This window comes from Mesocricetus auratus, unplaced genomic scaffold, assembly GCF_017639785.1.
Source record: "Mesocricetus auratus isolate SY011 unplaced genomic scaffold, BCM_Maur_2.0 Super-Scaffold_6731, whole genome shotgun sequence".
Lineage (NCBI taxonomy): Eukaryota > Metazoa > Chordata > Mammalia > Rodentia > Cricetidae > Mesocricetus > Mesocricetus auratus.
This window is the reverse complement of record NW_024429185.1, coordinates 3,247,045-3,268,204: the sequence shown is the minus strand read 5'-3', so window position 1 is coordinate 3,268,204 and position 21,160 is coordinate 3,247,045. Positions and strand designations below refer to the sequence as shown.

Below are 21,160 nucleotides of genomic sequence, written 5' to 3'. Positions count from 1 at the left end.
CTTTTCGATTTGACCTTGTTCCCAGCCTGGGGGACCTTGGAGAATTTTCCACTGGGGCGACCTTCTGAGTCTCAAGGGGGGTGTATTGAGGTCTTTCAGTACTAGCCTGGAGCCCGCATGCACAATCACTTATGAGGGTGAGGAGAGACACATGTGGAGACAGGCTTGACCTAAGCTGGTCTGCAATCTAAGACTCAGCCAGTGTTTCACCCACTGAGCCATCCCCTCAGCCTTCATGTATATAATGCATGTGTAATATTTTGATTGCATTATTTACTTAGCATGTGTCTACCTGTGGAGGCAAGAGAACAACTTGTAGGAGCTGCTTCTCTTCTTCCCCATGTGTCATCTCAGGGATCAAACTCGTGTCACGTCAGGCTTGGCATCTGGACCCACTGGGCCGTTCTGTTGGCCCCTAGTGTTAAGCTAACCTTTTGGGGGAGGGTGGCACAGACCTATGTGTAGAGGTCAGAAGACTACTTGCACGAGTTGGTTCTTGCTTTCCACTAAGTGTGAACCAGGAGTCTAAGATCCCCCAGCCTGGCAGCAAGTGCCTTTACTGGCTGAGCCACACTGTCAGCTCCTCATCTGTCAACCTTCAGGTGGCACTCTGCTCTCCTGTCACCCCGGGTTCCATATCAACAGACTTTTAGAAGCACATATGAAAAACAAAAGGGGAGCCGGGCAGAGGCCGGCATCTCTGTGAGTTCGAGGCCAGCTTGGTCTACAGAGCGAGTTCCAGGACAGCCTCCAAAGCCACACAGAGAAACCCTGTCTCGAAAAAACCCCAAACCAAAATCCCGAGAAGGGGAAACGTGCCACTCTGCAGCCTGGGAAAGTCACCTCACCTACAGCGCCCGTGTACTTCCGTAAACTAGGGAAGGACCGCCTGCCTCCCCCGGCAGATGTGGGGTGCAGGGTCGTGCGCGGTTGCAAGTGTGGAGCGCACCCGCAGACACAGAGCACACGCTGCCACGGCACGGGCGGGCTCCCGCGGCATCAGCTGGGCCGTAGCTAGCGCATCCAGCCTGGAGGCCACCTGAAGCAGCGCCACCCACCTCCTCCGAAAACCTCCGCCGAGGAACCAGCACAGCCACACGCGTACTTCCCGCGCTTCGCCGCTGCGCCTACTGCGACTGCGCGCGCTGTGACGGCGGGAAAGCGGAGGCGTCCTCCGCGCGCGTGCGCCCTCTGCTGGAGCCAACCGTCTTCCAGCACGCATGCGCAATTCCACCAAGCCGTCCCTCCCTCTCGGCAGCGAGCGCGCGGAATGGTTGGGGGCGGGGTCCCTCTCGTCAGGGGCGGGGCAATGAGAAGGCGGGGCTAGGGTATAACCACACCCACCGCCGGTCATTTGAAGCCCTCTTCACCACTAGCCAATCACAGGTCTCCCTATCCCAAGGGTCAGCCAATGAGCTGTGCGGTCCGGCTGCTTCCGGCTCTGCGCCGGATTCGCCTCTTTCCCCTGGGCTCCCTGCGACGGGCGGGGCTCTGGAGGGCGGGCGTCGGCCTGGGTGACGCGCGGCGGGCCGAGGTCCAATAGGGGGCGGGATCTGCGATGATGGACGGGTCTAGCGACCAGTGGCGAGGCGCCGGCCGTACTTCCCGTCGGGGAGAGAGTGTAATATGGCGAAGACCTACGATTACCTGTTCAAGCTGCTGCTGATCGGGGACTCGGGGGTGGGGAAGACCTGTGTCCTGTTCCGCTTCTCCGAGGACGCCTTCAACTCCACGTTCATCTCCACCATAGGTAGCGGGGCCTTGGGGCGGCCGGGGCCGGGGCTGGCCGCGCCTCTGTGGGGCTGGGCTGAGGAATCGACTCCGTATCCACCCGGGCGGAGGATCCGGGCCCTGACGGAGAACCGCAGCGGTCTCCGCCTCCCCGACGGCAGTCCGGGCGGTGGCGGGACGCCGGGGAACGAGGTGCAGACGGGAACACTCGGGCTGCTGTCTGAGGGAGAGCCTGCCCTGGGCTGGGGTCCTGGAGCCTGTCAGCTCCGTGTCCTCTCAGCAGCTCCAGAGAGAGAGATCCCCGTCTTGTAACAGTGGAAACTGAGGCATGGAAGTGACACCTGACCTCGTGTCATTTCCTATGTGGCAGGCTGGGCTTGTGCAGTATCAAACACTGGAGTGCTCTCGTGTTGGGTGCTGCGTCGCTGAAGGAGGAATTTGAAACTGAGGGAGGGTGTGGCACGCACTGAAAGTCAGTCTACAGGTGTCAGGGATGAGATTTGAACCCATGTGTGTCTGACCCCCAAATTCAAAGCCTAGCTGTCCCAGAGAGGTGTCGGCTTAAACCCTCACAGGGCCAGCACCATCAATTCACCTTTAAGTCGGGACTCCAAAGTCCTCCTGCCTTCTGCCCGAGGAGCGGTGCTAGCACCTGTCATCCCGGTGGGGATATGAGGAAAAAATTCCAGCGAGAAACTAAGGTCGGCCTTGACTTCCCTGTCCCGGGCGCAGGACAGCACCTGTCAATTTCTGAACAGTTTTCCCCTAGGGCTGCCTCACGGTGCAGTTGAAGAGAATCGGCTTGTGATTGCCAAAGTCCTCATGTCAAAAATGGCACAGACCCTGCTCCTTGCCTTGACTAGTCATGGCCGGAATTGAGACAGTAGGATCTGGAAGTTACTGCTGTCAAACAGGTGATGTGCGTGCTCTTTGGCCCTGGAACAGGGGAATGGTCCCTACGCCTGGTTTGTCCCAAGCCAAGCTGTTGTGCAGTTGTTGCAGCCCTGGGGTCCGTCTCCAGCATCCTGAAACCAGACGCGCTGGCCAGTAGCTGCTATGACAGCACTAGGCAGGTGGAGGCCGGAGGATCAGGAGTTCAGGGCACCCTTGGTCACATAGCCTGTTCAAGGCCAGGTTGAGCTCAGAAAGAAAGGGAAAACTTAGGGAATGATTTCTGTGGAATGTCAACTAAGCTGTATTGTCTCCCTGACCAGACCATTGTGTGCTAATGTCATCGGAGCTCTCCTTCCTGGTGGACTCTAAAACAGTCACGTGTCAGTTGTCAAGTACAGAAAATTATTCCTGGACTCCAGGTGCTGTCCATCCTTGGACAGACTCTAGCCTTTCTGATCTGATTTGGTTCAGAGCAGATGTGGCACTGTCTGGCTTGGCTGGTGCCCTGGGTGGTTGAGGGTTAGCTCTATACAGTGGGTGAAGAGGTCCATCTGGGGGAAGCAGAGGGTTTAGCTACCCCTGGACACAGGTGCGCCTGAAGCTTCTCCCCTCCCCCACCCAGACATCCAGCTTTGGAGTCACCCTTAGGTGAGGACCAAGCAGGAAATGACAGTAGCTGCCCACAGGCTCTGGCTTGCTCTCAACACAGACCTCAGTTTCCCGGCCTCAGACACTTCCTAGTCACAGACATACTAGTTCAGGTGGTTTCTTTGTTTGCGTGTTTGCTTTATAGTGCGTGTGCTTGTGCGCACGCACGCATGCATGCGTGTGAGTACGGGAAGCTCGAGGCTAACACCCAGGGGGTGCCCCTCTGCCACTCTCCACCTTGCTGTCGCTTCTTTTTAATGCTTTTATTCGGAAAGTACATGCGTTCAGAAAGTGGGGGTCAGAGGACAGTTTGTGGGAGTCTGTTCTTTCCTTCCACCTTATGGGTCCTGGGGACTGATCTCAGGCTGCCAAGCTTGTGGGGAAGTACCTCTACCCACCAAGCCATCTTTGTGAGTCTCTCACTGAACCTGGAACTCAGCAAGTAGCTAGGCTGTCTGTCCAGCCAGCCCTAGGACCCTTCTTTCTCTGTCTGCCCAGCGCTGGGATTGTCAGTTGACACCACCATGCCCAGGTATTTTCATGGGTCCTAGGGATCGAACGTGTCCTTAGCCCTTGTTTGTTTGTTTGTTTGTTTGCTTGTTTGAAACAGGCTGGCCTAGAATTCACTGTGTAAAACATGTTTTCCTGGAACTCTTGGAAATCTGCCTGCCCGTTTCCCAAGTTCTGGAATTACAGATATGAGCCACCCTGATCCACTGGTTTTGTTACATTTGTTTAGTGTATGTGCATATATGCCAAAGTCAGGAGACAACTTGTGGGAGCTAGTTTTTTTCTTCCACCGAGGAATTGAATTCACGTCATCAGGCTTGGTGGCAAGCACCTTTACCCCCTGAGGTTTCTCGTAGGCCCCGTAACACATATTTTACGTCTTATGTGGGTTTGTTCAGTTTTTCTTTTTGAAGTACTGGATATGGAGCCCATATCTGACCACTGACCATATCCATCTGGATGGTTTGAATCTCTTGATTAGAAAACCAACTTAGCCCTTCAGGGTCCCTGGGAGACAGCCCTCCTTCACTTGAACCAGGATCTGTCCCTCCCCAAGTCAGCATCCCGCAGACCTCTGTCTTCTAGGAAAGTTAATCTCATTGACCTTCAAGTTACAGCCTCATAATTCTGGAGCCTCATAAAGTTTACAGTTCCTAATTCAGTCCTAATTCAATTCATGTATTAATAGAAACTAGGAGGGCTCTAGACCAAAGCAGGATTCATGGCCAGGGCTGGTAACACAGTGACCCTGGACTTTTATGTGTCATTGGGCTTGTGTGACACACTGGGAAATGTCTCTGGGAGAGTGCCCTGGCTGTTTAGTACTAAAATTATGCAGGAAGGTGTGTCTGTACTGGCAGCCAGCTGTGCTCCTGTGTTCGTTAATGGACCAGGATTGATTGCTGTTTGTTTTCTGGAAGCTGTGGCCCTGTGGCAGATTGCCCTCCAGAGCTGCATGAGTTATTTGTGGTGTGAACCTGGCCCTGCAGCACCCTGAAATCAGTTCTCAAGACAGGCTCAGAACCCAGCCACTTCCTCGGGCCCGTTCATTGTTTCAGCAGACAGTGTTATCTGATCATCTTTCTGTTATTTAAGATGGGGCCTTGTGTAGCCCAGGCTGGCCTAAAGTCGCTATGTAGTGAGGATAACCTTAGACTCCTCATCCAACTGCCTCCATCTTCAAAGTTCTGGGGTTGCTGGGATACATCAGCACACCCAGTTTTTTGGGTGCTGGGAGTAAAGCCCAGGATACTAAGTAAGCAGCCTACCTAGTGAACCCCAGTCACAGCCTGTTTTTTTTTTTTTAATTTTGACCACATTTATTTATTTGTGTGTGGGTGTTCCTGTCATAGTGCATATGTGGAGGTCAGAGGACAGCTTGGAGTTCGTTTTCTCCTTCCGTCATGTGTGGTCCTGGGTCATCTCAGGCTATGTTGCAAGTGTCTTTACCCACTGAGTCATCTCACTATCTGTGGGGGTGGGGGAGGGAGGGAGAGGGAGAGTGCTGCCCAGGCTGCTCTAAGTCTCTTGGGCCTCGAATTTGTTTGTAGCCAAGACTGGCCTTGAGCTCCTCACCCCTCCTTCCACCTACGAATGCTGGGATGACAGGTGTGTCCGCCACCTCTGTTTCTGTGGTGCTGAGGGTACACTGAGGCCTGTGTGCAGGCTAGACAAAGTCTTCTGCCCACTGAACCCCAGCCCCAGCCCCACACCCATGATTTCAAACGGTTTTGGATAACATTTATGATTTGGTTGGGATGTGTGTAGATGTGTGTTTGCTGTGGCCGGTGTGCGGAGGTCAAAGGGCAGTTGATAGGGGTTGGCTCTCTACTTCACTGTGTGCATTATAGGGGTGGAACTCAAGTCATTGAGCTTGTTGGCAAGCATCCTGACCCACTGCCATCCTGGACAATGGGTAGTCGTGTCTCCTCTAGACAGGACAGGAATCTACAGAGGACTCAGGCATAGTGCTTGTAATCCCAGCACTAGGGAGGCTGAGGCAGGAGAATCACTGTGAGTTTCCAGGTCAACCTGGGCTGCAGGGTCTGCTGTGGTGCTGTACTCTGAGAATAAGAGCCACCTCCTCTCTCTCTCTCTCTCTGTCTCTCTCTCTGTCTCTCCCCCTTCCCTCCCTCCCTCCCTCCCTCCCTCCCTCCCTCCCTCCCTCCCTCCCTCCCTCCCTCCCTCCCTCTGTCTCCCTCCTTCCCTCTCCAACCCCAGACGGGGTCTCTCTGTGCAGCCCTGGCTGTCTCAGATTCACAGCTGGCTACTGTTTTCCCCTGCTATCTCTTGGTTGCTGACCTTCTCCGAAGGTGGGGTGGGGACCCAGCAGACCTTTGCTGTCTGCTGCTCCTGTCTGCACCTCCCTGCAGTACACAGTAGCTCTGTCTCTGCTTCTCAGAGTCTCAGTGAGTGCTGGAGTACGTATGCGTAAGGTAAGAGTGGACTCTCCTTGTCACGATGGAGGTCTGTCTTGCAGCTTTTAGTGACCCCCTTACCCATGCTTCCGTAACCAAGTCCACATGGTTCACCCAGTTGGGCTTAGATGGGATTGTTCGTTTAGTCTCTTGTTAGACTTAAATAGAGGCCTGTTCATATCTCCAGGAAAGTTCATGAAACAGTGAGGTCCTGTCCTCCAATGAGATGGCTCAGCAGGTAATGGTCCTGTAGCCTAGCCTGACAACCTGAGTTCAATTCCTGGGTCCCACCTGGTGGAGGAGAGAGCTGCCTCCTGAAGTGCACCCTCACCTCACAAATCTGTTATTTAAAATATCTATGGGATACATTCAGAGTTCCTATGTAGACCAAGTGTCGTAGCATGGAGAGGACTTGAGTATCATCAGGCTTTGGCCTAGGTAGAGGGTCCTGAGTCAACTCTTGCTCGCCATGGGGTAGGTGTCTATGGTTGTGTCTAGTGTTGGAGTGGTGATCATGAAGGAAGGCCCCACAAAGCCATTGAACAACTTGAGCAGGAGAGGGGCACCAGATGACTGTGGAAGCAAAGAACATTCCAGAAGAGAGAATAACAAGTGTGAAAGCCCCTAGAACGTGAGGGGACTGCCAGGGGACTGGCATAGCTACACAGTGAGCCAGGGTCCTAGTCATTGTTCTACTGCTGTGAGGAGACACCATGGCCATGACACTTTTAAGAAAAGCGTTTAATTGGGGCTTGCTTACAGTTTTAGAGGTTTGTCTATTGTCATCATGGTAGGAAGCATGACAGTATGCATGACACTAAGCAGTAGCTGAGAGCTACATCCTGATCTACAGGCCAACAGAGATAGACTGGGCTTTTAAAACATCAAAGCCCACTCCCAGTGACACGCCTCCTCCAAGGCCCCACCTCCTAATCCTTTTAATCCATTCAAACAGTTTCACTCTCTGATCACTAAGCATTCAAATATATGAGTCAATGGCAAGCAATAATGTGGGTTCCAGACATCATGAGGATTGACAGCAAATCCATTTATCTGCTGAGCCGTTTTACCAACCCCTAAATAAAAATAAATACAGGAAAATAAAAAGGAACATCATAATTGACATCTCATGGGTCTACCCATTTAAAGCTTACAGCTCAGCTCCTTTGGTATGCTTTGAGTTGCACATCCATCACCATAATAAATTTCAGAGTGTTTCCTTGTGCCAAAAAGAAATACCAGCACCTTCATGCCCCTCAGCCCTTTATCTTCCCCATGCCCTGGCCTGGCAACCTCAGGCACAGTCCTGGTCTCCAGATCTGCCTGCTCTGTCAGCCTGGTCACTCCATATGTGGCCATCCTTCCTCTCTGGCTTCTCTCACTCAACATTGTGTTTTTGAGGCTTCTCCACAGAGTATCTACTGTGTGAGTCCTTCATTCAGTTCAATGACCTAGCAGTATCCCACCATAGAGAGATGCCTGTTTCTGAGCCCACTGCAAGCTCGGGGCCAAGGCCCACTTTGAACATATTTACAATTAGAGTTTTTTGGGGGTTTTATTGATCTTGAGACCTGATGTAGCATAGACTGGCCTCAAACTCACTATGTAGGCAAAGCTAACTGTGAATTCCTGATCCTCCCGCCTTCACCTCCTGGGTGTTGGTGTGCCTGGCACAACTCACCGCGTTGCCCTCTACCCTGTGGTTCTGGATGGAACTCCAGTCCTTGTTGTGGATGCTATGCAAGTGCTCTACCCCAGCTACATCTGGAGGCCAAGGCTTGTATTTTTGCTCTCTAGACCAGGTTGGCCTCAAACTCACAGAGATCCCCCTGCCTCTGCCTTCTAAGTGCTGGGATTAAAGGTGTGTGCCACCACCACCTGGCAGGCTTGTGTCTTTGAAGGCTGGTGGTGGCAGAGAAGTAACAGTGGGACCAAAGAACTTCCAAGTCACTCTCAGCAGAGGGGAGTACAGAGGTAGAGAGCTGACACCATCAGGAAAGAGCCTTTGGAGGTGACATTGAGGCAAGGCTTTGACAGGTAGCTGATAGGCCATCTGTACAGAAGAAAGCCTGTATGTACCAGGTGTGGTGACACGTGTCTATAATCCCAACTCTTAGGAAATGGAGGCAGAAAAATCAGGAGGTTGAGGTTAGCTATATAGTAAATTTGGCGCCAACCTGGCCTACATGAACTACTGTTACAAAAATATAAATAAATAAGTGACCCTGTGCAATGGCTAGGGAGAAAGGATGTGGCCTGTTGGCAGTGCCGTTCACTTTGGGGTGATAGATGAGCTGCTAGATACTTTGTAGTGCAGGATCTGGCTCGTAGAAGGCCTTAGGATGCCCACTGTGAGACTGGGCCATGGTGGCAGGAAGGTGGGGCCAGCGTTAGATGGGCCTGCCCACCTCCCATCACCTGTCAGCTTCCTATAGTCTCAGGCTCTGATTCTGGCAGGGGAGGATCCTTCCAGAAGCTTCCAGTCTTGTTGGCGTAGAGATGACCCTGAGCTCCTGAGGACCCAGCACCCAGCTGCTGCTCCACAAGCCACAGTCCCTGTCACCAGCCTAGGCTGGCAGCTTGGAAGTGACCCAACCTTAATAACACCTTTTATTTTTCTTTCAGGAATTGACTTTAAAATTAGGACCATAGAGCTTGATGGCAAGAGGATTAAACTGCAGATATGGTGAGTGCTGTTCCACAATTGGAGCAGAGGTGTTGGTGCCCCCTTCCCACACATACTGTCTTGTGTGTGTGTGTGTGTGTGAGAGGCTGAGTCTCTCTGTTCAGCCCTGACTGTCCTAGAACTATGTATGTAGACTGGGCTGGCCTCAAGCTCACAGAGATCTGCTTGCCTCTGCCATCTGAGTGCTGGGATTAGCTCCAAAGATGACTTCCAATTCTTGATCCTCCTGCCTCCCATTCCTGAGTGCTGAGATGACTAATGTATGTCTCAGCTCCTGGTTTTTGCACTGATGGTGGTGAACCCAGAGCCAGGTGCATGCTAGGCAAACACTACCAATTGAGAAAAATTTGTTGGTACCAGGCCCTGGCACACGGTTCTTTTCCAGAGTTTCATACCCAGCCCAAGTAGCCATGCTCTGCCAGCCATTGAAGCCTAATGGTTTTGTTAAGGGACATAACCTATGGGGGAAGAGCTACCTGTCCAGTGAGTTCAGTGTCCCAGGGTACTCAAGGATTATGTTGAACCTGGAGGGATCCCTCCATGTCAAGAACTAGCAAAAGCAGCAGAGTCAGGGAAAATACTTCTAGAAGTTTTCAAATGGAAATGGAGAGAATCCTAAAGCCCAGGCTCAGAAGATAGGCCGTAAGCCACAGCTCCTGTCACTAGCTCAGTCTGGTGGCTCTGACCTCCCAAGTGTCTTGAGGAGTAGGCAGAGGTGGTAGCCCAGGACACCTGGACTACGAATTTCCTCTTTCTGTGTTGGAAGAGAGTCCCACCATGTAGCCCAAGCTGGCCTGGAACTTCAGTCTTTAGCCTCAGGTTCCCAGGTCCCGGAATAACAAGTGTGTGTCACTGCACCCAGCTGGGAGTTTCCTTCTGAACCCACGGCCTCACCCCAAATTTTAAAGGCCTCATACCACTTCCTGTTTTCTCCCCTGAGGAGAGAACCCAGGCCTCACTTCCTGGTGTGTGGACCTGAAACCCACAAACAACTGTGAAGCTAAGGCCAGGCCCAGAGTGTCCACACTCCTCAGCCCTGAGTGTGGCTTCACCGCCAAAGTCAGGGAAGTGTGAGCGTCCCCATCACTGGTGTGGACTTGGGGTGGCCCAGCATCCTGGGAGGCTGGATCCAGCCAGCCTTGGGCAAACAGACCCAAAGAGCAGGCTCCAGTGGACTTGTGGTGTACATCCGTCATCCCAACCCTTAAGGGCGGACAGGGAGAACCTGTGTCAGAACCAAACAAAATGGTATGGTCAGTCGCTCACCAGCCAGACCCTCCTGAGTGGGAACAGAGAGCCTAGGTGCCCCTCCCCCATGGCATGGTCAGTTCTCTTTCACCTCAGCATGAGCCATCGCCCAGCTTGCCAATATCTCTGGGGGAGCCTCCTGGGTGCGCTTGTCTCTAGCCAGTCAGCACCCACAGTCTGACTTCAGACCTTGAACCTGCATAAGGGAGAATCCTTGTCTGTCCTCAGGGCTTGGTCATCAGTCCTGGCCACATGGTAAGTGGAGCCATAGAAGTTCTCCGCTTCCAATTGGTTGGCCATCCAGCAGCCTTTGTGCCCAAGTCCAAAGTGACACAGTCCCAGCAAACCCTGGCTCCTCCCTTTCCACCTCACCCCTCAGCATTCTCAGCCAAGGGGAGAGTCACTAGAAAGCTGGCCCAGGCTGTAATTGACACTGCAGGTGCCCCCAGCAGGTCATCTCAGAACTAAAAATACTAAAACGAGAGCTTTCGACTCAGTGGCAGAGCATTGCCTTAGCACACAGGGCACAGACTTCCATCCCCTGAGCCCTGATAAAGTAAGAGTCAAAGCCAAGGGGCAGCAAGATGGCTTAGCAGGAAAAGGTGCTTTCTGCCAAGTCTGATGACCTGAGTTCAGTCCCCAGGACCCACACTGCAGAAGGAGAGAACCAACTCCTGCAAGTTACTCCATGCTTGTGCTGTGGCATTCACAAACAAATAAGAAAACATTAAAGGAAAACAAAACAGTAAAAAAGAAAACAATAAAGGCAAGAGGTAGAACTTGGACTCAGCACTAGACGCTTTTGTGTAATTCAGATGGCCAGAGCCCTCAGGAGGAACCATGGGCTCAGGGACAAAAAGCCGTGTCCCTGACCAGATCACTTTTCCTCTCAGACCTTGTATGTATTAGGCAAATACTGTACCACCAGGCACACCCTATCCCTTTTTTATTCCGTAACAGTGTCTCACTGTGTATCCCAGGCTGGCCTGGAAGTCACAGTCCTCCTGCTAAGCCTCCCCAGGGCCAGGATAACAGGCAGGCATGTGACTATGTAAGGCACCTATCTGTAAACGCCACATCACATCCACTTGCCCAGCACTGGTCCAGGCATGGCCTCACCAACTCAAGTACCCATCATGAAGGTGGAGCAGAATGTGCCACAGCCTGAGCTCACCTTGCTCTTCCTGACGGCCTCAGCATCAACTACAGGACCCCCAGGACAATACCTGCACGCTAAGACATGAGGGGCAGAGGGGACACAACCCAGCGGAGCATTTGTGTCAGGGGACTTGGAAAGGCCTTGGCCTGTCACTCCGCAGTCTTCTCCTGTGTCATAGTTCTAGTCCTGCTTCCTGAGCAGGAGGGAATCAAGGGAGAGGTCCAGCAGGCCATAGCTATCACTAATATCCTTCATTCTTTCTAGGGACACGGCTGGCCAGGAGCGGTTTCGGACGATCACGACAGCCTACTACAGGGGTGCCATGGTACTGACTTTGTTATCATTTCTGTTGCTTTTGAAGTGGAAACAAGTGGCAGTAAGAAGGCCTGTGATTGGCTTTTGTTTTGTTTTTCATGTTGAAATAGTCCCAAATGTAGCCTGGGCTGACCTGGGAACAAAGTCCTCCTGCCTTAACTTACCAAGTGCTGGTATGGTAGGTGTATACCACTGCACCAGCTTGTTTTATGTGTTCTAAAAGTGTGTGTGTGTGGTGTGTGTGTGTGTGTGTGTGTGTGTGTGTGTGTGTGTGTGTGTGTGTGTTCATGTGGGGGCACATGCATGTGTGTACATGAGTGTGGAGGTCAGAGATCAGGTCAGCCTCCAGCATTGTTCCTTGAGTGCTTCTGGCTTGGAACTTGCCAAGTAGACCAGGCTAGCTGGCGATGAGCCCCAGGAATCAGCTGTCTCCGCCTCCCCAGTGCAGGGATTGCAGTGCAATGCCGCATGACAGAGGTTTTAGGGATCAAACTCAGGCTCATGTGGTAAGCACTTTATGGACGAGCTATCTCCTCAGCCTCCTTTTTGGTTTGCTTTTTAGACAAGACTTTCTGTGCAGCCCAATCTGGCCTAGAACTCACTGTGTAGCCCAGGCTAGCCAGAAACTCACAATTCGAGGCCAAAATATCACAGGTGTATGCCACCACACCTGGCCAAGTCTTGAGGAGCCTGTGTTCCAACTCCTCAGGCAACTCAGGACTCAAACTGGCTTTAGAGAGGTCACTGTGCCCCGACCAGCTTCCTGCAACATCTTCACATCCCGCACACACTCCCAGGCCTCAGACCCAGCACAAGGCTTAAATGGTGAGAATACCTTTTGTTGAAGGATGAAGGAGTGTCAGGAAGCCCATCCTTCAGGGAAGGACAAACCCTGGGCTGGCCTCTCAATACTGAGAAAGGCCACATGGGCCACCTTCGTGTCTCTGGAACTTGCTAGAACCTGAAGGCTGGATTTACTTGGGGTTATCATTGCCCCATCTTCACCTGGGCCTGTAGACAGATGACATGTGAGCAAAGTCACCCCGTGTATTTCCCCCATGGAGATGAGGGAGGCGGTGAGAGAAGACGGACTCCTACCCTGACCTGGTCCTGCTTGTGTGAGACTATGTAAAACAGGGCATTGAGGGACCAAGGGAGGCAGGAGGAGCAACCCCAGCCCTGCCCAGAACCCTGGGTCACGCCCGCGGGCTGCTATGAGAACAAATGGCCGTCTTCCCAGAGCCGCATTCTCCCCATCTCTGTAACTTCTGTAGCTCAACCTGTCATTTAGAGCCAGAGGCCCCAGTCCCTCCAGCAGCTGTCCACACTGTGAGGACAGTGTGTGTCTCAGTCCCTGTTCAGGCCTGATGCCTGAGAACTCATGGGGACACCTGAGGAGCCTGGGAGCAAAAGGCATGAATGACAACATTAAATTAAGTATTTAGAGCATCCAGGAAGTGCAGCCAAATTGGAAACTCAATCCTATGGCCTGAAACCTTAGCACCCTCGTTAAAATTAATCCTGTTTTGCCCCTTGAGGGCACTGGGGGCAGAGTTAGTCACCCTGAGCCTCTCCCTGCCCCCCCTGAGTGTGCCACACACACACACTCCGCAGAGCACCCTTGGTCTTAGTCTGGTATCTCCTTGGATCATGGCTGTGCCCTGAGTACAGGTATGGACATGAGCCCTTTTCTGCAGCCAGAACCCTAAGACTTGACCTGCACCAGCACCAAAATGGTGTCGGTCTCCTTCGGTGTTGTTTGTTGAAGCACATTCTTGCTGTGTGGCTTAGGCTGGCCTAGAACTTCTGATCCTTCTGCCTCAGCTTCTTGAGTGCTGGCCTATGCCACCATGTCTGGTTCACAGAGTGCCTTGATGGAACCCAGGACTTCACGCACTCTAGGCCAATGCTCTACCAACTGAGCTACATTCCCAGCCCAGTTTTGTTGTTTTGAGACAGGGTGTCACTGTGCAACCTGGCTGGTCTGGAACTCACTATGTAGACTAGCTTGGCTTTGAACTCACAGAGATCCACCTGACCCTTGTAGCTCCTGAGTGTTGGTATGAAAGGCATGCACCACCATCCCTGAGTCTGCTTTTCTCTTGGCATCATGTCTGTACCTCAGACTTGTGGCCCGCCTCTGCCTCAGTTTCCTGAGGCTGAATTACAGGCAATGGTAGCTGTGTGACTTTGTGTTTATTGTCATTTCAGTGCTGGGAATGGAACCCAGGCCCTCACACGTGCCTGCCATTGTGCTATGCCCCGCTGATTACTCCTCTTCCTTGGCAAGTGTGGGTGGCCTTACAAGTGGGATTCTGCGTTCTACACAGGACTGTACCCAGTAGCCAATGCCTGAGGAGAAGAGCGAGCAGGGCCTGGGCTGGAGCCAACTATGGGTCTTAAAACCCAGAGTGCTTGGTCCTGTGTGGCCTTGTGATAGTGGAATGGAACCTGGGCCATTGGAGGTACCACATAAACAAGCCAGGACAGTACCAGACTATCAGAGGGTGGTTGCCCTCTGTCTCAGCGTCCTCTGGAGCTTCGTGGGGGAGGGGGACCTTACCACATAGTCCAGGCTGGTCTCCTCCTGCCTCAGCCTCCTGAGTGTTAGGGTTTCAGGCGTGAACCAGTACTCAGGTGTCCTGGACCTCAGTCTTAATGAAAAAGATCTCGTCTCCGTGTTCCTCGGTCTCTCTATAGCAGTAGTGAGGCAGTGTGCTCAGGCTGCCTTCTGGATCTCTCAGGACCTGTGCACCTTGTAAGGCATCCCTCACATTCATTAGGGATCTGACTAGACCTCCAAGGACAGGGCCTGAGTGCACACCCCAGCCTCAGGTTCCTGCCTGCTGTAAGCCTGGCACATAGTAGGTATGATGTCAGGTATCCAAAGAGGCGCCAGCTGAGTCTGGAGGCCACTGGGAAGTTCAGGTCCGCATTTCTACTGGCATAGGGGGCCAGCAAGGCTCATAACAGAGGGTGTGTGTCAAGGTCAGCTTGGGAGTCAGAAAAGTCACCATGGCGGTGGGGAAGCTGACAGGCTGGACTGAGACAGTGGTCCTCTCTGGCAGTGGCCATGACCACTCCTGATGGTCTACTGCCTACCTCAGGGCCCCTCAAAGCCTATGTCTCTTTCCTCACCCAGGGTATCATGCTGGTCTACGACATCACCAATGAGAAATCTTTCGACAACATCCGGAATTGGATTCGGAACATTGAAGAGGTGAGGGTACCTTTTTGCTTCTTCTCCTAAGGCTGCACCTCAGAGTCAGGAACATGGGGTACCGGCAGGGAGTGGGGAATGGGACTAAAATGCCTGCTGTCTACCCAAACTTGCCATTGGCCCAGGACCCACACAGTAGTGTTTGGCTGACCTTGCAATCATCTCTGTTTGGGGTCACAGGCACATTTGGCTCTTTATATATAGAGAGAAGGTTCTAGAGCAGCTGAGACTTGTGATTTGGATGGTGTGTTACAAACATTTTGAGCTGCAACTGCAACAGAGTATGAGCCTATCCAAGCCCATATTCAGGTCAACAGCCGGTCATAGAAAGAGACCCTAAACTGTGAAGAGACAAGGAGGCAGCCAGCCCAGCTTCCCCTCCCAAAGCTAACTTTGTCCTCTGACCAGCTACCACACCCCTTACCCTTCCTGGCCAGCTCTCATGTGGCCCTGGTGACTAAGTAGGTGAGGCACTGGGTCTGGGATGTCAAGAACTATCCCATCTATAAAGCCACATAGGAGCACGTGTCATTGTGGACCCAGGACTGAAGGGACTGACAAGGGATCCATTCCTAGGAGAGAAATCAGAGCTGGGCCAAGCCTTTGTACTCATCAAGAACTCAGCTTGAAGTTTTGGCTGTTCTAGGCACAGCCTTGTTTCCAGAACCTAGAGAAAGAGGAGAGTAAAAAGGTCCCAGCAGGCATTGAGGCTTCAGCTGGCAAGTTGCTCATGGGTAAAGGCACTTGGCAGCAAGCCTGACGTCCTGAGTTCAAGTCGCAGAACCCACGGAAGGAGACAACTGACTCCACGTGGTCCTCCGCATGGTGTGCTGCATGAGCATGTGCCGTGGTGTGTGCACGCAAGTGTACACACACTAACAGCAGCAGGGAGGCCGTGGGTAAGGTCTCAGCATCCGTTCTGGGAGCCCTGGCCCTGGAGCCTGATGACCATGGCCCATGGAAGCTGTTTGCAGTTAAGAAGGTTCAACAGCTGGGGCGTGGGCTGTCAGCCCGAGTAGTCCCCACCTGGCCACTTCAACCCTGGTTGTCCGTTATCCTCAGCATGCCTCTGCAGATGTGGAGAAGATGATACTGGGGAATAAGTGTGACGTGAATGACAAGAGACAAGTGTCCAAGGAGCGGGGAGAAAAGGTGGGTGCCAGAGCCTGTCCCGCCCGGGGCCCCGTGCCCCTTCCCATGCTTTTGCGCAGAGGATGGCATGCCACCCTGGCTTGCTTGGCCTGGAGGAGAGAGAGCCGGGCAGGACTGGAAGACAGAGGCTGCTCGTGCCTGGCAATGAGAACTTGGCGGTGAGCTCCAGTCATGTCACCAGAGCCCACCAGGCCAGGCACACAGCGCCACAGCAAGGAACAGAGATGGGGCGTGCCACCCAGCTCTCCTTCCTCTCTGCTCCCTCCCTACTTGGTGCAGTACGTCACTCAGTGCAGGTGACACCCTTGCCTGCCCAGGCCTATCTCCACTTGAGCTTTGTGTCCCCGGCCCCAGCTTCACTCCTGAGGGAACACTAGGTGTTCACTGTTCATGTGTCCCTGTTACAGCTGGCCCTCGACTATGGGATCAAGTTCATGGAGACCAGTGCAAAGGCCAACATCAATGTGGAGAATGTGAGTCCCAGGCTCTGGGGAGACACGGGCTTGTGGGGTCAGTGCTGTAGGGCTTTAGAGGCCTTTCTTTGGGAGGTTCAACTGGAGGATCCAGAGGGACGGGCCTCTGGCTCAGGCCCCAGTCCAGTGCTGCTGAGTGGGCCTCTGCAGCGCCCTCTGTCAGCACTCTGGGCACACGTCACACAGACGGGGGAGAGTGAAGCTGTGTCCCAGCCAACCCAGGACATAGACCCAGCTGCATTCACCTCAGCCACATTGCTGACTCAGCCCCAGAAGGGAGCCAGGCTCAGTGCTGTGCCCTGATCCCCACGCTGTCTCCAAGTCCAAGTCTTCACATGACCCTAATGATATTCAAAAACAGACCTGTAGAGCTACCTGTAGGCCCAGCTCTCAGGAGGCTGAGCTAGGAGGATTGCTGAGGCCAGCCTGGGCTACAGAGCAAGCTGTATAAGAAAACGAAATCATCCATGTTACCCCACAAGGTACCCAGAGGACAGTGGGCCCACCCCCCTCGATGGCCTTCACCCCCACTCCTCCCATAAGCCACCTGGGTGGGCCCACCCTTCCCAGCCTTTCTGTATCCCTTCCTTTTTCCTGCCGTCAGATTCATCTTCCCTGTGCAGACCTCCGTGCCTTCTCCCCTCGTACCGCTTCCCAGGTTGCCAGCCCTGCATGGGCTAAACCCAGCTGGCTCTGCATGCTCTCTCGGGGCAGTGGGCAAGCAGGCTGGCTGTGGCAAATGTTTTCAAGAGAGGAGTAGCCAGGCTTGGTGGCACCTGTCGACCTAGTACTTTGGAGGTGGAGGCAGGAGAAACAGGAGTTTGAAGCTAGAGAGAACCTCTCTAAAACAAAAGGGAGGACATCAGCATGGGCAGACACAGGTCCTCCTACCCTTCTGAACCAGCTAACCACTGGGACCTTTGGGCAAATCGCATGGTCTCCTGTGAGCCTCTGTGTCAAGGACCAGTTGAGGGGAGGTGACCGCACAGCAGGCCTCTGACCCCCTAGTGCTCTCCAGAGGGTGACGGACGGGGGCCTAGTTGGAGACAGGAGGAATGCTAGCTGGAATCCCTCCCTCGCTGTCTGCCAATCACATCCCGCCACTAGAGGGCTCTGACAGCCTGCTCTTCATTCCACAGGCATTTTTCACTCTCGCCAGGGATATCAAAGCAAAAATGGACAAAAAATTGGTGAGTCTGGGTGCTTCCTAGGTCTCCACGTGGGGTTCTGTAGGGTACAGCTGTCGTTGGCCAGGGCAGCACATGATGCCCAGGAAGCCATCCTACTGTGCGCATGTACGTGGAAATGGCTGCCGGAAGTCGTTGTCAGGTGTCTTCTTCATTCAATTCCTACCTTAGATTTTGAGACAGGGTCTCTCACTGAACCCTGAGTCACTGGTTAGGTTGGTCTTGCTAGATAGTGAGCTTCAGGACGCTCCTGTCTCCCCACCCTGATACTGGGATTAGAAGCACCACCACCCTGAATCGTTTTGTTGTTTTTTTGTGATTTTTATTTTTTATGTGTTTGGTGTTTTGCCTGCATGAATGTCTACTCACTATGTCTGAACACCATGTACATGTCTAGTGCCCTCAGGGACCAGAAGACAGGCAGTTATGAGCTGCAGTGTAGGTGCCGGAATTGAACCCAGGTCCTCTGAAAGAGCAGCCAGTGTTCTTAATTGCTGAGCTGTCTCTCCTACCCCTGTTTATTTATTTACGTAGTTATTGAGATAGAGTTTTCGTGGATAGGATCAATGGTGGATGAATGGGAAGGGTGACGGGTGGGTACTTGAGTGGTTAGTAGGGAATACCTGAATGGCAAGGATGGATGGATGGATGGGTGGGTGGGTGGGTGGATGGATGGGTGGATGAGTGGATGGGTGGGTGGATGGATGGATGGATGGTGGGTGGGTGGGTGGATGGGTGGGTGGATGGGTGGGTGGGTGGATGGATGGATGAGTGGGTGGATGGATGGGTGGGTGGATGGATGGATGGGTGGGTGGATGGATGGGTGGATGGATGGATGGATGGATGGATGGATGGATGGATAGATGGATAGATAGTGGGGGATTGACTGGGTGGTGGGTGCCAGAGTGGTTGGTTGGACAGTGGCGGGCAGACAGACTGGATGACTGACAGCTGCATGTGGGAGCAAGTGGTGCTGACATCCCACAGTGAGTGACAAGGCACACTTGTGACTTCAGGAAGGGAACAGCCCACAGGGGAGCAGCCACGGGGTCAAGATCACAGTGGAGCAGCAGAAGAGGACCAGCTTCTTCCGGTGCAGCCTCCTGTGAGGACAAGGCCACCACCCATCCTGAGCCTGGCTCAGCCCAGCTGACTGTGCCTGCCCCGGGCGAGCCCCCACCTCTGCTGCTCGGATACAGCCGCCCGGACACAATTGAGAAATTGATTATTTTAGTAACCGTCTGATCTTTTCCACCTTCAGAGATGGAACGAGTTAGAATCTTGCTGTTTTTCCTGTGTCATCTGCCAGTCAGGCCTATCCATCCCTTGTCATATTGCCACAGATGGAGAGAGGTGGGGTGGGGGCATTGCAGCCACCATCTCCAGCCTTCTGTCCCTGCCCCTCTACCACAGAAGTGAGGCCAGCGGCGGTGCCCAACCTGCTTGGCCCCATGCCCTGAGCACCGCCACAAGAGCCACTGCAGGCCACGCCTGACACCTGCCTTCACCTGTTCTCAGTTTCGGACATGTGACAAAGAACCATGTCCCTGTCTCCTTACATGTCAAACCAAAGGGAAGCACAAGCTAAGGAAAATCCATGGAGAGGGTTTTGAAAGAAGTGGACGGCTCTCATGGCCACAGCAGGATGGGAGTCTGTGGTCCAGCACTGAGGGGACACTGTACCCACAGCAGGCGACTCCACCATCATCACTCTCCCACGACCACTGTCACTGGGCCACCTGCCTCAATGGCACCAAAACCGCCTCCCAGCTCTTCTCATCCTCTGGCTGGCTCCAAACGGACGTTCCTTTTCTAGCTGAGATGATTTTTTATTTTTCCAGATTCCTAACACCATGAAATGATTCCGCCTTTGATTTTCTAGCAGCGTACCCAGGTGATCAGGAACCAGCGTGACTGCCCTGGCCCCACAGGGGCACCTGGTCCCTGAGACCCAGACAGGCATTCCACGGCACAGTGCCGCCCTGCAGTCTGGTGGGTTGTCGCTGTCACTACCCAGTTGTGTTTTGACAGCTCTGTCCTCCCGGAGAGACTGATTGGGACCAGACGTCCTGGCGGGAGGGGTGTTGCCTGGGAGCCCCTTCCTTTTACTCCAACCTTTCCCCATGCTGCTGTCAGCCCAAGCTGTCAGCATCCAAATCTCCCTTTTTTTGAAATTAAAACCAACGTACCAGCAATAGTCACCTTCCCCTGGAGTGTCTAGCGTTTCCTGTTTACCCTGACGGGTGCACCTGAAATCGGATTTAAGTGCATTTGAAAAGAAGCAGTTCTGTACACCCAGCACCCACCAGGATGCTATGTGGTGGCAGGTTCAGTGGATGACATTTAGAACAAGTGGCCCAGGGCCTGGAGAGATGAGCACTTGCCCCTCTCCCAAAGGAGCTGGCAGCCATCCATTGCTCCTCAACTAGGGGTGGGACTTCAGGAGCCCCTCCCCGGCCGTGTGGTCCTGGGCCAGCCTTGTGAGTGCAGTCCCGCAGCTGTGAGTTACTTGGCAACCCTGCCTTGTCTGGAGAGTACTGTTTGGCTACAGACATCCCCCCCTCTGACTCTCTGCCTGCTTGCTACCTGAGAAGCTCTCCACACTCCCCAAAAGTTCACAGAGCCAAACTTAAGCACACAGCCTTTCTAGCCACAAGCCAGACTAAAAAGTCAGCTAATGAAGCCAGACTCAGTGGAGCACGCCATTAATCCCAGCAGGGTGGGCAGATCTCTGAGTTGAGGCCAGGCTGGTCTACAGAATGAGTTCCAAGACAGCCAGGGCTACACAGAGAAACTGTCAGGAGGTTGAAGGGAGTTAATAGAGTGAGCAAGGGACACAGTGGACAGAAACTTCCAGAAGTAATGCAGAGTAATTCCAAAGTAATGACATATCACAAGCGCCACCTCACACGAACAGACGGCCAGCATGTGAAGGAGTGGTCCAGGAGGTAAGGCTAGTGTGTGCACGCAGGTTTCCATGGAGGCAGTCATGGAGACTCCTGTGTGGTGTCAGGAGGACGGACTCTCCAGTGAGCATGCGCTTGCTTAGCACAGACCTTAGGGTGTGTGCAGATGGCTCGAACCACACTGAGCCCCCAGATAAGGGCTCGTTTGGATTTGCTTCTTGTGGTTTTGACCGAGGTCGTTGTGAAGCCCAGGCTGCTCTGCAACTCCCAATAGTCCTCCTGTTGCAGCCTCTGGGTGCTGGGATGACCAAACCCTCCCTGCTGACTCTGTGTGGGGATAAGAGGAAGGTGCCTTACCATGTGTGCCATGGAGGGATTCCAGCTCCCCCGCACAGGACAGTAGGAAGAGTCAGGATGGGGTGGGGCTGGGAAGAAGATGGGAGCCATGGCTACAAAGGCTACACTAAGATCCTGCGGGGCTAGTGGGATGCCTCAGTGGCTAAGAGAGCTTGCTCTTGCAGAGGGACCCCAGTTCTATTTCCACAACCCACCTGGTGGCTCACCACAATCCTTAACTCCAGCCCCAGAGGACTAACAAGTCTGCTGTAACACTA

At 53.4% G+C, this 21,160-nt stretch overlaps 1 protein-coding gene across 1 annotated transcript; it reads left to right on the top strand.

The window, feature by feature from the left end:
- The first annotated feature begins 1,593 nt into the window (after positions 1 to 1,593).
- Rab8a (RAB8A, member RAS oncogene family) lies at positions 1,594 to 19,835 on the top strand. The gene is made up of 8 exons (XM_005087079.4): positions 1,594 to 1,750; positions 8,826 to 8,886; positions 11,558 to 11,618; positions 14,751 to 14,828; positions 15,891 to 15,980; positions 16,388 to 16,453; positions 17,593 to 17,643; positions 18,657 to 19,835. The coding sequence occupies exons 1-8, from the start codon at positions 1,627 to 1,629 to the stop codon at positions 18,747 to 18,749; spliced, it is 624 nt and encodes a 207-aa protein (XP_005087136.1). The 5' UTR covers positions 1,594 to 1,626; the 3' UTR covers positions 18,750 to 19,835.
- Positions 19,836 to 21,160: the final 1,325 nt, after the last annotated feature.